The sequence below is a fragment of the Megascapheus bottae genome, chromosome X, assembly GCF_031878675.1.
Source record: "Megascapheus bottae isolate mThoBot1 chromosome X, mThoBot2.hap1, whole genome shotgun sequence".
Lineage (NCBI taxonomy): Eukaryota > Metazoa > Chordata > Mammalia > Rodentia > Geomyidae > Megascapheus > Megascapheus bottae.
The window spans coordinates 6916556-6931486 of NC_143547.1; the positions used below are offsets into that span (position 1 = coordinate 6916556).

The 14931-nt window shown below is 42.6% G+C and overlaps 1 protein-coding gene across 4 annotated transcripts in view; it reads right to left on the reverse strand.

Annotated features, from left to right (window-relative positions):
- The window catches only part of Phka2 (phosphorylase kinase regulatory subunit alpha 2), a 56359-nt gene that overhangs the window by 22963 nt on the left and 18465 nt on the right, over nt 1-14931 (reverse strand). For all 4 annotated transcript variants that reach the window (XM_090326652.1, XM_090326651.1, XM_090326653.1 and 1 more), the window contains exons 9-17: nt 14168-14221; nt 13070-13192; nt 8941-9036; nt 7699-7806; nt 6272-6350; nt 3705-3839; nt 2708-2817; nt 1576-1720; nt 1239-1317 (exon numbers count right to left, since the gene is read on the reverse strand). In XM_090326652.1, the coding sequence (XP_090182778.1) occupies nt 1239-1317; nt 1576-1720; nt 2708-2817; nt 3705-3839; nt 6272-6350; nt 7699-7806; nt 8941-9036; nt 13070-13192; nt 14168-14221 (929 nt within the window). The remainder of the gene's footprint in view (nt 1-1238; nt 1318-1575; nt 1721-2707; nt 2818-3704; nt 3840-6271; nt 6351-7698; nt 7807-8940; nt 9037-13069; nt 13193-14167; nt 14222-14931) is intronic.

Genomic DNA, 14931 nt, shown 5'->3' on the forward strand with positions numbered 1-14931 from the left:
AGGAGCAAGCCTTAGGCATTACAGCAAATTGCCTAAGACCAGGGTCTGCCCTATGAGAACATTAATTTAGTCCACATGAGACATTTAACCCAAAGACAAATGTATGATTCTACACAGATGAGCTACATACTAAAACTCATCAGGACACAAAGTAGAAAGGAGGTGGGAACAGGAGCAGGGGGAGGGAAAATGGGGATTTTTTTTTTTCTTGTGGATATGGAGTTTTGTTTCTTCAATGAGAAAAAAAATTCTGCCTTACTACAATGTGAATGCAATTCACCCTACTGAAATGTACACTTACAAATAGTAAGATGGTAATGGGATATGCCTTTTACAACAATTAAACAATGATCATGCTTTTCCTGTGGTAGCAGAGTCCCTGGGGTGAGAGGATGAAAAGGGGGTGACTTCAATTTCCAAATACTCATAGCATTTCACATTCCATGAGAACAGAAGCCTTTCTGTGTGGGGTCAGGGGAAAGTGGGTAAGCTTCCCTTGGGGGCTGTCTGGCAAGCCCCTTGTGTTCAGGCAGAGAAAATCATAAATGCCAGATAGAAACCCTGTGGTAGTCAGAGGTTACAAAGCAGGAAGTGATCCCTGCAGGCCTATCTGCCCCGCATTGTTCAAGGTGATCGAGTATCTCACACTTGGCTTCTAGACTCAAATGCATCCACTAAGGCTGGGGGACAGTGAATGAACTATGCAGGCCCAATCCGGTGTTCTGTTCCAAAGGACTCCAAGGACTTTGTCAGGTTCTGTGAATTATTCTTAAGGTGATAGCACATTCAGGTATTTGGGTTGCACATTTATTCAGAAACTGCTAGACCCTGCATGATGGGTGTCTTTGCCCATGTCTTTTTAAAACACAGAGAGACACAGACACAGACACAGACACAGACACAGACACAGACACACACACACACACACACAGAGGAAGGCTAGCACTTCAGGGAGAATACCATCATGTTCCCTTATCTGCTTAAGGCCCTCCGGCACACAGGAAAGCTTAACAGACATTACCAGTGTTGCTTTAGATCCGATTCAAGTTCTACACAGCAGATGGAATTAGGATTGGCTAGGTATGTTTACTCTTGATGCTGAAACGCTGTGCTTCTATGTTCAGCAAGTGATATGGAAAATGGGAGAGGGGCAGCAAAAGCTCGTAAGAAAGGTAAAAGATCAGGGCCCTTCTTAAACATAAATACACAATCAGATATTCACATACATATATATTTACCTTGCTCCTCCGAAATAGCCATCCTCCAGTTTTCTAATTGTAGAAAGAACCGCAGAATGAATGTCTGAGCCATCATTTGCTAGAAAATAGAAGTGATGAAATGTTTACTTACCTGGGAAGACTTTGCTTTTTCTAGATATATACTGAAATGGTTTCATCAGCTTAAGCTAATTAAAATTCTTAACAGCATACAAGATTCCTGAGACAACAAAACAAAACCCAAATGCTAGGAAGCCCAATTAGTAGTGAATTCTTCCCAAGGCAGCTATTTCACACATTTCGAGAAGGGCCTACACCACGGTAGGTATGAGCCAGCATATGGAACGGAGGGAATTACTGAGCATGGTGTGTGTGATGGGGAAGGTGAGCGTAGGTCTGCCTGTCATCCGCCAGCAGGTGCACAGGTAGGCCAGCTCGATCCTCAGCATCTCCACGATCATCTCATTGTCCAGGGCCAGATAGAAGTGATGCTGGTCGGTGAACTGCAAGTCAGAACAGGCCAGGTAAGGAAGGACAACACCTGCTGTCACTCAGGGCAGCTGAATTGCAAGTGTTGTGTGATGGCCCTCATGCATCCAACATGGGGCCTCTCTCCTTGTCATCACACAAACCAATTTTGGCTTGCCTATGATCCATGGCTACCTTAGTTTGAAAGAGAAAAGTACACTGCTAAGTTCCAGCTCCTCTAATGGAGGATGTAAGCGCTTGCATAACACCAGTGTTTCCGAGAGCCAATTGATAACTCCTTAATTACTACAGGGGCTGCACAGTTTGTAGATGCTTCCCAGGTGAGGGTCTTCAGAGCTGGCAAACCAGAGAGACTATTTACCTGACTGATGCCAGCCAAACGGCTGCTGATTGGTATCAACGCAAAGCAATTCATCCTCTTGGCTTTGGGACTAGTTAGTGCATGCTCAGCTCAGATCTGAAATTTGGTGCTACAGGGAATAATTCACAAGGTTTAAAGCAAGCAGTATGGACTGGGAAGGGATATAACATCATGGCGCTAAGCAGGGGCCGTGCTCCACACACTGGGAAAGTGTGAGAATGACAAGTATTTGGTATATGCATCTGTGGGCTCATTTTGGAAACAAAAACTCTCAAGTTCCAGAATTAGTGTGCTTTCTATCTCACTAAGGGAATCAGGGTCACACAGGAAGTCTGATAATAACTTCCACAGGGGTTAAAGAGCACAAGAGCCGTGAGTCAAGTAATTCTAGCCACTAGCCAACTTGCAGACGCTTTTGATTGAAAGTGATGGCATACTGAGCGAATCAATCAACAATTACTGAGCATCTAGTACCTCGAGCAAAGCCTTGTCTAATGTACTAGGGATTACTTTCTACGTCCCCATCTGAGCTTATACATGAGGAATTGCATCACATTCAAAGTAGAAAAGCTTACCAGATGGAAAAGAAAACATAATAAAAAGAGGCTGGAAGGTTTTCCACTGGCCTGCTGATTCTTACCTGGGGTGTAAAAGTAAAGAGCTGGTTCCTAATCATATAGAGTTTAGAAGTACCAAGAACACCAATGTGCCGATACGGTCGCCCACTCAATTTCATATTCCTATTCCGTCCTATTTGAATTGGAAGATAGAAACTAAGGTTATAAGAAAATGAGGAAAAACTAACCCTCGTAATTTAGGTTAAGGCTAGGTTTATTTTCATGTCAGACAATCCACTTTGGGGTTTATTCTTTTCTAATACTCTTCTCCTTTTTCTTGGTGCCAGTCCTGGGGCCTGAGCCTTTTCTGCTCCAGGCTAGTGCTCTGCCACTCAAGCCACAGCTTCATGTCTATTCTTTCGGTGGCTAAGTGGAGAGAAGAAGCTCATAAACGTTCCTGCCCAGCTTGGCTTTGCACCATGATCCTTAGACCTCACACTCCAGAGTTAGGATTACAGGCATGAGCTACCAGCGCCTAGCCCCTTCTCTTTCAGTAAACAGAGCACAGTTGAGTATTGAAACCAAGTCCTACCCCTTTCTCTTTATGTATGTGTCTGAATAGTACAAGGCTGAAACACATGGAACTGAAGAGGATTTTATGAATGCTGACTTTTCATTTACTGACTCTTCAGCCATTAAACTCAACAGAGTCTAGAAAAGTAACCAGAACCACCTCCAATTTTAATGGGTAAAAAAGCATCTTTGTATATGACAGGTAAAAATAATTTCAAGTATTACCAACGAAGCAATGCCAGTTTCAAGTGTGAATTTTCAACAAGGCAGCTCCTTAGTTTACAACATCTCTGTTGAATGTGTAGCCAACCTATGATGATACCAGCTGTCTGCTCTGAGGTGAATGTGCTTGTATGTTCATTCTTTATCACGCTGAAGAAGTACTGCCAACTGCATGGTGTTTGGGCCACTTCTTTAGACTTTTCATACATTGCAGTGCCCACGAATCACAAACCTAAAACAGGCATGACCCCTTGTCAAACACGCCCTGCTTCTTCCCCAACCTACCAAGCTTCGCATATATGTGACTAAGAATCCGGCCTGGCTGTACTCGAATTGGATGTATATCTGCAATGCTCTGCACATTCATTCCATGTTTCTTCAGCAGCTCCTTAATGTGATCATTTTCTGCCAAAACAGTGACTGTGAACAAGAACAGACAGTCAGCATCAGACTGTACCTGCCGTGTCCTATACTGGAGAACTCACCATCCTTCTTCCCTGTCTGGTAACAGGCACAGTGGCACGTTCACCACAGCCCACTGCTTTTCCTGGTTGTCTCTGCCCCTGCTAACCCTTAATGCTCATGATGTGTATTAGCTACATGCCTTCAACGGGCAAAGTAGTCTTAGAGATACTTCTAGAAATTCTTTTCAGTAGGTCCCACGCCATAAATTACCAACCATAAATAATGTCTTGCCTGCCACTGGGTGTGCATTTCCTCTAAAGCTGTCATGTCTTTTTAATATGGAAGCAGCACCTTCAGGGAATGCCAGAGGAAGCCTCCAGCATGTCAGGGGAGAGAAGAGCAATGCGGTGGAGTCAGTTTACAGTGGATGCTCTGAACAAGTGGGGGGGGGGGTTAGGAGACATCTTATTTCCAGAGGAAGGAAAGAGGGTCTGCTGGTGGGGATGGCAGCGGCCTGGCACACTTATAATCACAACAGAACACCCTCATCACTGGAAAGAAACCTGCAAACTGGCCTGAACCCATCTTAAGCAGGTGAGCTAGGCACCAGGCTCTCTGGCTGAGTACCTGGGTCACAGGGAAACGTACAGGAGGGAGACTTTGTTTGATGTCACATCACGAATTGTCCAGGCTACACCTGCTCTACTAATACTGCTGGTCTTGGGGAGAAGGGTAGCAATCAACAAAAGGAAGAAGTCTGAGTATGGGCCTAGAGAAAGGGGCATGGAGTCACGGAGAGGCTGGTGGTCCTTTCTAGCTGCAGCAGAACTTCTAGAAATGAAAAGGGCCCAATCCAGGAGATGAGGGCTCAGTGACTATTAAAATGGACTCAGAGGCCCACCACTGTATCCATGGGTTGGGGAGAGGGAAACTGGCCATGCCATGCAATTCATTTAAGTCCCACTGTGAGCTGAATGCACCTCAAATAAACATAGCTTTTCAAAGTATTTAAGAAGACTGGCAAAAAATAAAAGTATTAAGAAGTCTGTTAACTTTGCTGATCTTCACAAGTCCATGAGAAAAGCCTCTCATAACTGAAATGGACTGAAACCTAGTCCCACAGAATTTTAGCAAATGAGACCATGAGCCATGCAGGACTGGCCTGAGGCTTCTTTCACCACTTGTCTGAAGTTTCTAATGACATGTACAAATCCACATGCAGCAAAGCCATGCATCAGTCACTGCTGTAGTAACTCTTCCAGAGAAGTGGTTTTGAGGGAGACCTGACAATCTCTCATAGGATGCAGCCAAATATATCTGAGGTTTCAGAAACTTCCCAGGCCCTGCTCCATGCCATACATACTGGTAATTTTCACTCTCTTCTAATCTGTCATATTTTTAAAAAAGTTGGTTGTGACCTATCAACAAGTCCTGGCATATAGTTGAAAAACTAGTGCTGTGGATATAAGAGTGGCTAGCAGATATGCTCTAGTTAAAGCACAGGAGCAGGAAGATGGGCTGAATCAGCCCATCTGGAAATCAGAAATAGGTTTGCATTGCCAGCTGTCAGCTGCACATGTTGGAATGAGAGTAACCTCTAAGGTACGAGTATAACACAGAGGCGATGACCATAACTGCCACAAATGTTACCTAACCAGAATTTTCTGATATGCAGATGTATCCTGGGTCAAGCCTACACACAGTGTCAATTGGGCAGCAACCCGAAGCTTGTTTCACTGAATTATTGGCATGCTTGTCAAAATGAGCCAATGGCCAGACATTCTAGGAATGCTTTCCATTTGTTTTCAACAGACGGGGCCCCATCTACATAGGAACTAATATGGGCCTTAAACTTAAGAAGTATACAGCGTAATCTAGAGACAATTAGTTATTTTCACAGTGGACTGTGACATTTAATGGCCTGATGAAGCAGGCCAGCTCTGTATCAAGAGCCATCTCGTCCTTCTCAGGGCCACTTGGGGAGAGACAGTAGTTCTAACTGCCCAGAGACATTGCTGTTGGTGGGTAGGGCAGCACTTTCGGAAAAGAGATGTGGGAATGGAAAGAGGAAAGGCAAGTGGAAAGTGGCAAACAATTGGAGCTCCAAAGGAGGAAGGAACTAACTCACTTTGTTCTGAGTGTTCACCAGACTCAGACTGCTTGTTAAAGAAAAACCAGAGCCTGGGAGTTTTTGGCCTAGTGGTTAAAGTGTTTGCCTAGCATGCACAAAGACCCAGATTTGATTCCTCAGTACCACATACATAGAAAAAGCCAGAAGTGGCGCTGAGGCTCAAGTGGAAGAGCTCTAGCCCTAAGAAAGCCCAAGGACAGTGCTCAGGCCCCGAGATCAAGCCCAAGACTGGCAAAAAAAGAAGCCAGATATCATTTTAATGACAAACAATATTAGTTTTACAGATCAGACATGAATAGTAAACATAATCACAAACCTTGTACTACAACATCAGGCTTGACAGCAGTGGAAAATCTTCTATTTAAGGGATCAATTTCGCCAGTGGCAAGGAATCCCTAAGAAAGGAATATTAAAACTATGAAATACTGATCAACTAAAAATTCACATTATGCTCTTAAAAGTGACATATTAAGGGGCTCAAAACTCTATTGTTTTTAAGTCAATCACTTTCTGAAACTGGGTATGTGACTCAGATTGCCACAGGTATATGTTTGGTACCTGGCTCTGCAGGGCCAGTCAAACAAATCTGCATCTTTTATGAATTAAAAGAATGGTAATTCTTTCTTTTCTTTTTTTGTCTGTTGTGAGGCTTGAACTCTAGGCCTAGGCACTGTCCCTGAGCTCTTCAGCATCAAAGCTAATGCTCTACCACTTAAATCACAGCACCACTTCTGGTTTTCTAGTGGTTAACTGGAGATAAGTGTCTCTCAGATTTTAGTACTCAGGCGGGCTTTGAACTGCCATCCTCAGATTTCAGCCTCCTGAGTAGCTAGGATTATAGGTGTGAGCCACCAGCATCCGGCACTAATACTTTCTGAGTTGCTACTAGTGCCAGCTGCTGGCTGAGGGCCTACGTAGACAGTGTCACATTTAGACCTTCTAACAGATAATAAGTTCTACCTTCATCATCATTTTCACAGGTGGGAAAATTGAGGTAAACATACTTAGGGGAATGACCCAGGGATGGCTTCTTTGACACATAAGTTGTCTTTACTCTTACTAAGTGTGTTTTTGAAAACCCTTCTCCTCACATTTTCTAGAAGTGATCAGAACACCCAGGGTGCTTAGAGGTGTCCTGTGAGGAACATCTGCTACAAACGGCCTTCACCATGGAGAGGAGTAAGCAAGAGAAAGGACTTCATTATTTTTCATTTCAGAGATACAGATACCAGAGCTGGAAGGTATCATAAAGCTTTCCATGGCACAGATAAGGAAACAGACTCAAGGGATTAACAGAGCTGCCCAAAGTCACATGGATAGTTAGGGACAGGGAAGGCTTTGCAAAGGAGATATATGCATTTTCCCAGACATACCAAAGGAACCACTGTTAAAACTCAGCAACTATAACAACCAAGGGATGTTCCTGTTGTGCTATCATTCATTTGGCCTCTGACTAAATGAACGCTAAGTGACACTGTGACAGTCTTGTGGCCTTCTAATTTACTGTCCCTTGTGCCACTTTAGAGCTAGTAGGACATGCAGCTGACCTGAAATGGTTTACTGTAAGTATGGACACACAAAACCAGAAGTTAAGCCTTGGAATCAATACCGCCTAGGGTTCTTAAAGGCATGAACATACAAAAGGCATTCAACAACTTGGTGCAGAGAGCTCCTGTGCCCTTCCACTTTTCCTGTAGCTCCCATTGGATGGTTTCTAGCCTAGGAAGTTAGTTAAGTCCATACCTCGGCTAATAGCGAGCTGAGGATATACAAGGACTGTCCCCAAAGATGAGGGAGCTTCCCCAGTGGAATTCGGTCCACTGTGTGAGGATTCTTGTATTCTTCATCCACCTGGTATAGAGAACAAAGCCATCAGAAGACACAAAGGTCAGTGACACTTTACACTGGGAAGTACGTTGAGGATTTACAAAATGGTTCTCACATTGCAGACCCATTCTGCACAATGTAGAATGTGGGCCAGGAAGGCAAAAAGACCCTCTTTTGGGGCTATAAACAAGAAGAGAACTTTAACTCTAGGCCTGGTCTTAGGCTACTGTGCTTCCTAAAAGCATACTCACTGCTAAGAGGTGCTTGGGCTTTCTTATGCATGCTTCTGGGTATCACAGATCATACCTTTGTTTGTCTATATTAACTCTTTTTTTGTGTGTGTGGGGGGGTCATGGGGCTTGAACTCGGCATGAGAGCTGTCCCTGAGCTCTTCAGTTCAAGGCTACTACCCTATCCCTGGGCAAGGCTACCACCCTATGCTTAAACCAAGCCCCACTTCCAGTTTTCTAGAGGTTAATTAGAGATAAGTCTCAGGTCCTTTTGTGCCTGGGCTGGCTTTAAACCTTGATTCTCAGATCTCAGCCTCCTGAGTAGCTAGGATTATAGCTGTGACCTACTGCGCCTGGCTGTCTAAACATCAAGCCTGTGACATTTGTCTTCCCAGGTCTTGTTTGCTACCTATAGTTGTTTATAAATTTTGTGCTCATGCAACAAAAACAACTGGACTGCTAAAAGCACTGGGGAAAGGAAAGACAAGTTTTGATTGAGTTAATTTTTCTTTTTGCCAGTCCTGGGGCTTGAACTTAGGGCCTAAGCACTGTCCTTGGACACCTTTTGCTCAAGGCTAGTGCTCTGCCAATGAGTCATAGCACCACAGCACCACTTCCAGCTTTTTCTGTGTATGTGGTACTGAGTAATCAAACCCACGGCTTCATGCATGCTAGGCGAGCACTCTACCACTACACCACGCTCCTGGCCCCGACAGACATGTTTTGTAGATAAGTGCGTGCCCTAGAACACTCCTGGTCAAAGCATGGTTCCATGGGTTCCTCAAAGCCACAAATTCTTATAATGGACAGGAAACCTACCTTGGGCTTTTACAAACCACATAGTGAAAAAGATGAAGATCAAAAGGCCAAGTACCAACTTACTACATTCTAGACGAGCAGCACAAAGGGTCCCGCATTACCAGGTTACCTTGTCAGGAGGGATGGCATAGAGTTCTGGTACCAAGTGGATCCCATCCTTGCCTCTGATTAATATTCCATCAAGGGCCTCTCGGTACTCTTGGACCTAGAAAACAAGCCCAGGATATGAAAGAACTCTTGGGATTAATGCAGAAAAAGCAATGAAACTTAGAAAAACATTAGAAGTCAGCCATAGAACGAAATAATACACGGATGTTTGGCTGGAGAGATGTAAGAGGGGCTCTTGACGGCAAATCTTAGGAGGAGCTAAAAGTACAAATGTTCCTCCCTAGGCGCAGTCCTCCCTCTAAAGCTTCTAGAGAAAGGGACAGAGCAGTCCTTCATGCAGCAGCTGTTTGTTCCTCAGAATTTCCCCAGTACGTTGAGTGGTGTGACTCTAGTATGTCAGTGGATGGGAACTCACACCATGTATCAGACATCTTTCCAATGCTGTCTTTCTTTAGATACTTCAGCCACAATTTTTCACATATTTAAAACTTTTCTCATCGATGAGATTATAAAATTCTTGGGCTGGAAGTACTATATCAGGCAGTACCTCACACTTCTACAGGTAGTTTTTCAAACCATTTATTGCTTCAGAAATATATATGGGTTTGGGGACTATGCCTCAGTACTAGACCACTGGATCAGAATGCACAAAGCTCTGGGTTTCATACCCAGCAACACACACACACACACACACACACACACACACACACACACACACACACACTAAAGACAAGCTAGGTGCTGGTAGTTCACATCTGTAAACCAACCTACTGGGGAGGCTGAGATATGAGGATTGTGATTTGAAGCCAGCCAGAGCAGGAATGTCTGTGAGATTCTCTTATCTCCAATTAACCAAAAGAAAACCAGAAGTAGAGCTGTGGCTCAAAATGATAGAGCTCTAGCCTTAAGCAGAAAAGCTTAAGATGCCAGTAGCTTACACCTGTAATCCTTGCTACCCGGGAGGCTGAGATCTGAGGATCATGGTTTGAAGCCATCCTGGGAAGGACAGTCTTTGAGACTCTGATCTCCAATTAAGCACAAAAAAGGACAGAAGTGGAACTATGGCTCAAGTGGTAGAGTGCTAGCCTTGAGCAATAAGGCTCAGGGACAGTGTCCAGGTCCCGAGTTCAAGTCCAGGACCAGTGCAAAGAAAATAAAGACAAAAAAGAAGAAGAAAGGGAGGGAAGGGAAGAAACATTTGGTACTCAAATCTAATATGAGAAAAAGGAAACACATGGACTGATCCATGTACCATGTTCTTAGGACATAGTACTATTGATGCTGTTGAAGCAAATGTTTCCACTCAACTTGGAATGCAGTGATTAAAAAAAACCCAACTTATGGATCCTTCTTTGTCACCCTGTACTAGGATTAACTCCAAATGGATCAAAGACCTCAAGATAAAAGCAGATACACTGAAAACTTTATAAGAAGGAATAGGAGATACACTACGTCTCCTTGGAACAGGTCGAAACTTTCTTTTTTTAATTTAGTTAATTAATTAATTAATTTATTTATTTATTTATTTGCTAGTCCTGGGCCTTGATGAGCTCAGGGCCTGAGCATTGCCCTTGGGCTTTCTCAAGGTTAGAACTCTACCACTTGAGCCACAGCACCATTTCTGGCTTTTTTCTATGTATGTGGTACCTAGGAATTGAACCTGGGTCTTTCTGCATGCTAGGCAAGCACTCTACCACTAGGCCAAACTCCTGGCCCCAAAACTTTAATAAGCACCAAAAAACACAACAAATCAGAGAAAGGCTGGATAAGTGGGACTGCATTAAACTGCAGAGCTTCTGTATGGCAAAGGACATAGCTAGCAAATTAACTAGAAAGCCTATAGAGTGGGAGAAGATCTTCACTAACCATACAAGAGACAAAGGCCTCATATCTAAAATATATCAACAGTGAAAAAAAAATTGAATCACTTCAAAACTAATCACCAAAGAAACAACCATCCCATTAAAGGATGGGCCAAAGACTTAAAGAGAGTCTTCTCTGAAGAAGAAATAAAAATGGCCTATAGACACATGAAGAAATGCTCGACATCTCTGGTCATAAAAGAAATGCAAATCAAAACAACATTAAATAGGGAATGGGGGAAAACAAGATGATGGGCGGGGGAGGGGGGAAGGGAAATGGGGACCATGACATGTGAAAGGGTATCAATGTGTGGGAATTAAGGCACCATTTATCTGGCAAATACCATGTAACCCTTCTATTAATTACAATAAAATATATTAAAAAAAAAACAACATTAAGATTCATCTCACTCCAGTTAGAATGGCCAGGATCAAGAAATCCAATAACAACAGATACTGGAGGGGATGTGGCCAGGAGGGATCACTACTACACTATTGGTTGGAGGGAAAACTTGTTCAACCACTATGGAAAGCAGTATGGCAGTTCCTCAAAAGACTAAATATAGAACTCCCTTATGACCCAGCAATTCCACTCCTTGGCATTTACCCAATTGTCCAGAAACAAGGACATACTAAGTCCACTAGCATAACGATGTTCATTGCAGCACTATTTACCATAGCAAAGATATGGAACCAACCCAGATGCCCCTCAGTTGATGAGTGGATCAACAAGATGTGGTATTTATACACAATGGAATTCTATGTTGCTGTCAGAAAGAACTACATCGCTCCATTTGTAAGGAAATGGAAAGACTTAGAAAAAATCATATTAAGTGAAGTAAGCCAGACTCAAAGGAACATAGGCTCAATGGTTTCCCTCATTTGTCATAATCAGTAGAAACCTTGGGCTCTCCTAGCAGAGATTTACAATAGAACAAACTCTAGCTATATAAGGTCATATAGTATGACGCTAAATGTAAGGACCTCCAGGATATAGAAACAAAAGCCATATAATGAGTGATTGTTGTCCTTAACGTACTATGTTATCTCTCATCTCTTTTGCTGTCCCTTGGTTATCTCATATTGTTACAATATTTCACCTTGTTATCTGATATATTCTATATGTGCTTAATTGGTTATTTGAAATTGGATAGGGAAGGAGGGAAATCAAGATGAGCGGGGGTGGGGGAAGGGAAATGTGGACCATGACATGAAAAAGGGTATCAATGTTTGTGAATGCACCTTCTATCTATAATATAACCTTCTATTAATTACAATAAAAAATACATGAAAAAAACACCCAACTTATTAAAAAAGGAAAAAAGGAAGGTAAAATTCTTAACCAATCATTGGCTGTTTAACACATTTCTTCTTTGGAAAGCTCAGCCAATTAGGTTCCAGATCTCATTTTGATTCAAAGTTGTGGATGGAAAAGCACAATCGGGATTTGTATTGTTTAAAAATGTTAAGTAGGGCTGGGAGTTTGGCCTAGTGGTAGAGTGCTTGCCTAGCATGCACGGAGGCCTGGGTTCGATTCCTCAGTACCACATACATAGAAAAAAGCCGGAAGTGGTGCTGAGGCTCAAGTGGTAGAGCTCTAGCTTTGAGAAAACCCAAGGACAGTGCTCAGGCCCTGAGCCCAAGCGCAGGACTGGCAAAAAAATAAAAAAAATAAAACATAAAAATGTTAAGGAGTAGAAAATGCAGCAAGCATAGGTGTAGGGAAGCCGTTTCTGTGAGACTTACAAAGCAAGCTATCAACCATAGACTTTTGTCTCCTTAGCTTTTCCCACCTTGATAACTATTAAGCTAGTTTACACCAAGATTCCAAGTCCATCCTTTTGAGATGTTTCAATACTGGGATAAAATGGCAAAAGACAGATGAACTAGGATATTGGTCAAAGTATTACGTGTAGGAATGAAGCATGAAAGGGACATTATTAAGTTTCATTAGCAGTGGACACCTGCAATCCTAGGTACTCAGGAGGCTGAGATCTGAGGATCAAGGTTTGAAGCCATCCCTGCCTAGCAGGAAAGTTCATGAGGCTCTTATCTCCAAAAAGCTGGAAATGGACCTGTGGCTCAAGTGGTAGAGCATTATCCTTGAGCAAAAGAGCTCAAGAACAGTGGCCAGGCCTGGAGTTCAAGTCCCATTACTTGCTGGTACACACAAACACAAACACAAACACACACACATAACAGTAATCTAAATCCTTGCCTAACTTTGTGTCTTAACAATAATCAGCATAACAGCCAACATTTTCTTACCTGAACCATGTCACCATTAAACACTCCATCTATGATGAAATAAGTCCAGAACACAGGCCATTCACATTCAATATTTTCAAAGAGCTTGAGTTCAGCAGGGTCATAATGCAACCTGCTTGGGTCCTAGAATGATAAACGTAAAACCTTTTTCTAAAGTGATGTCTGATTAAATATATAAAACCAGCTGGTGCTGGTGGCTCATGCCTGTCATCCTAGCTACTCCGGAGGCTGAGATCTGAGGATTGTGGTTCAAAGCCAGCCCTGGCACAAAAGTCCGAGAGCACTAACCACCATTAAACCAGAAGTGGTGCTGTGGCTCAAAATGGTACAGCACTCACCTTGAGCTGAAGAGCTCAGGGGACAGTGCCCAGGCCCAGAGTTCAAGCCCCATGATTAGCAAAAAAAAATAATACATAATTCCATTAGGCCTCACTAAGTTTCCTTGCTAGTCACATTCAGTGTGGCTTTGAATAAGAGTCTACTGTAACGGGAAGAAGCTACTCTTAGTGGTTTTCCATGATAAAAAACTTAGTGAACCAGAAATACACACACTACTCCTTGGTAGTCTGTTACACTAAAGCAAAGATGGGGAACTTTGTTATCTGCCAAGAGCCATTTAGGTATTTGTAACTTTATCCATGAATTTGTTAGACTTCAAGTTCCATATACAGTTGCCTCAGCAGAGCTAGACTAAATAATCTCTCCGGCCTTATATGGCATACTGGCCAGGCATTCCCCACTCTTGGTAAAGCATCCTATTTCTTAATTTTCCTGTTACAGTGCCTAGCCAATGATCTGTTTTACTTATATCATTATACTAGTCAGCAAAGCAAAACAATCTAAGAGATGGTCATGGATGACCTTTTAAAAAACATGGAGCCACTAAACTGTCATAACTAGAAACCAACTTTATACTCCTGGCTTACTGTCCTGATCACTTTCTATTTTACTGTATAATTCCAAGCTTATTGACTTCAAAATTATTACTGTCCCTCCAAAATTCCAACATCTAATTATAATCAATGCAAGCAGAACACAATGGCAACTTAGATAGGGAGATGTCAAGGAAGCATAAGTAACAATATTTAAACACAACACCTCTCTTGGAGTTTTATAACCATCTCGAAGGAATCGGCAGCATCCATAACGACCCTAGCAAGGGAAAGAAATAAAGTATATTTGATGAAGGCGGAATAATTTGTTTTTTTTTTAAATTAAAATCAGTCTGTCTTAAGATGCATTGTAACCATAAATTGAAAGGTTGACGTGAAACCCCTTTGTACAACTAAAGAAAATAAAATTTGATAAAAACATTAAAAAGTCAGCCCATCACCTTTTTTAACCTATGAATCATGTAGTAATGAAATGTGTGTCGGGTATTTTTTGCTCTTAGTATACAGTTATTTTTTTTAGGTATTAAGCAAAGACAATTTAGGCATGACCAGTACTTGGAAGGGAACGTCAAAACATCCATTGAAGAATCAGGACTGCAAGGGTAATTACTAAGAGTTCAGTGAATGACTATGCTTCATGCTCATTTACTGTATTACACAAGCATGCGAAGGAATGGAGAAGCCATCAACCAGATCCTTAAATTCACTGGCTCCTGGCTATAAAGTTGAGAAGCCAAGAGGACCCCCAACTCCAGTCCTTAACATCAGAGGCGGCTCTGATCAGATGCCTCCAGGGTATGCCATGGTGAGAGGGCTGTCTGCATTTTGGACTATAAGCTACAGGTTGTTCTGTCAAAAGAGGAAGACAGGTGTTAACACTTGACATTGGATCGCCTGACCCCTGGATGACATCTTGGGGTGCTGTCCTCTGATTTCTTCAGAGTGCATGGCTGCTACGGCAAGCCTGAT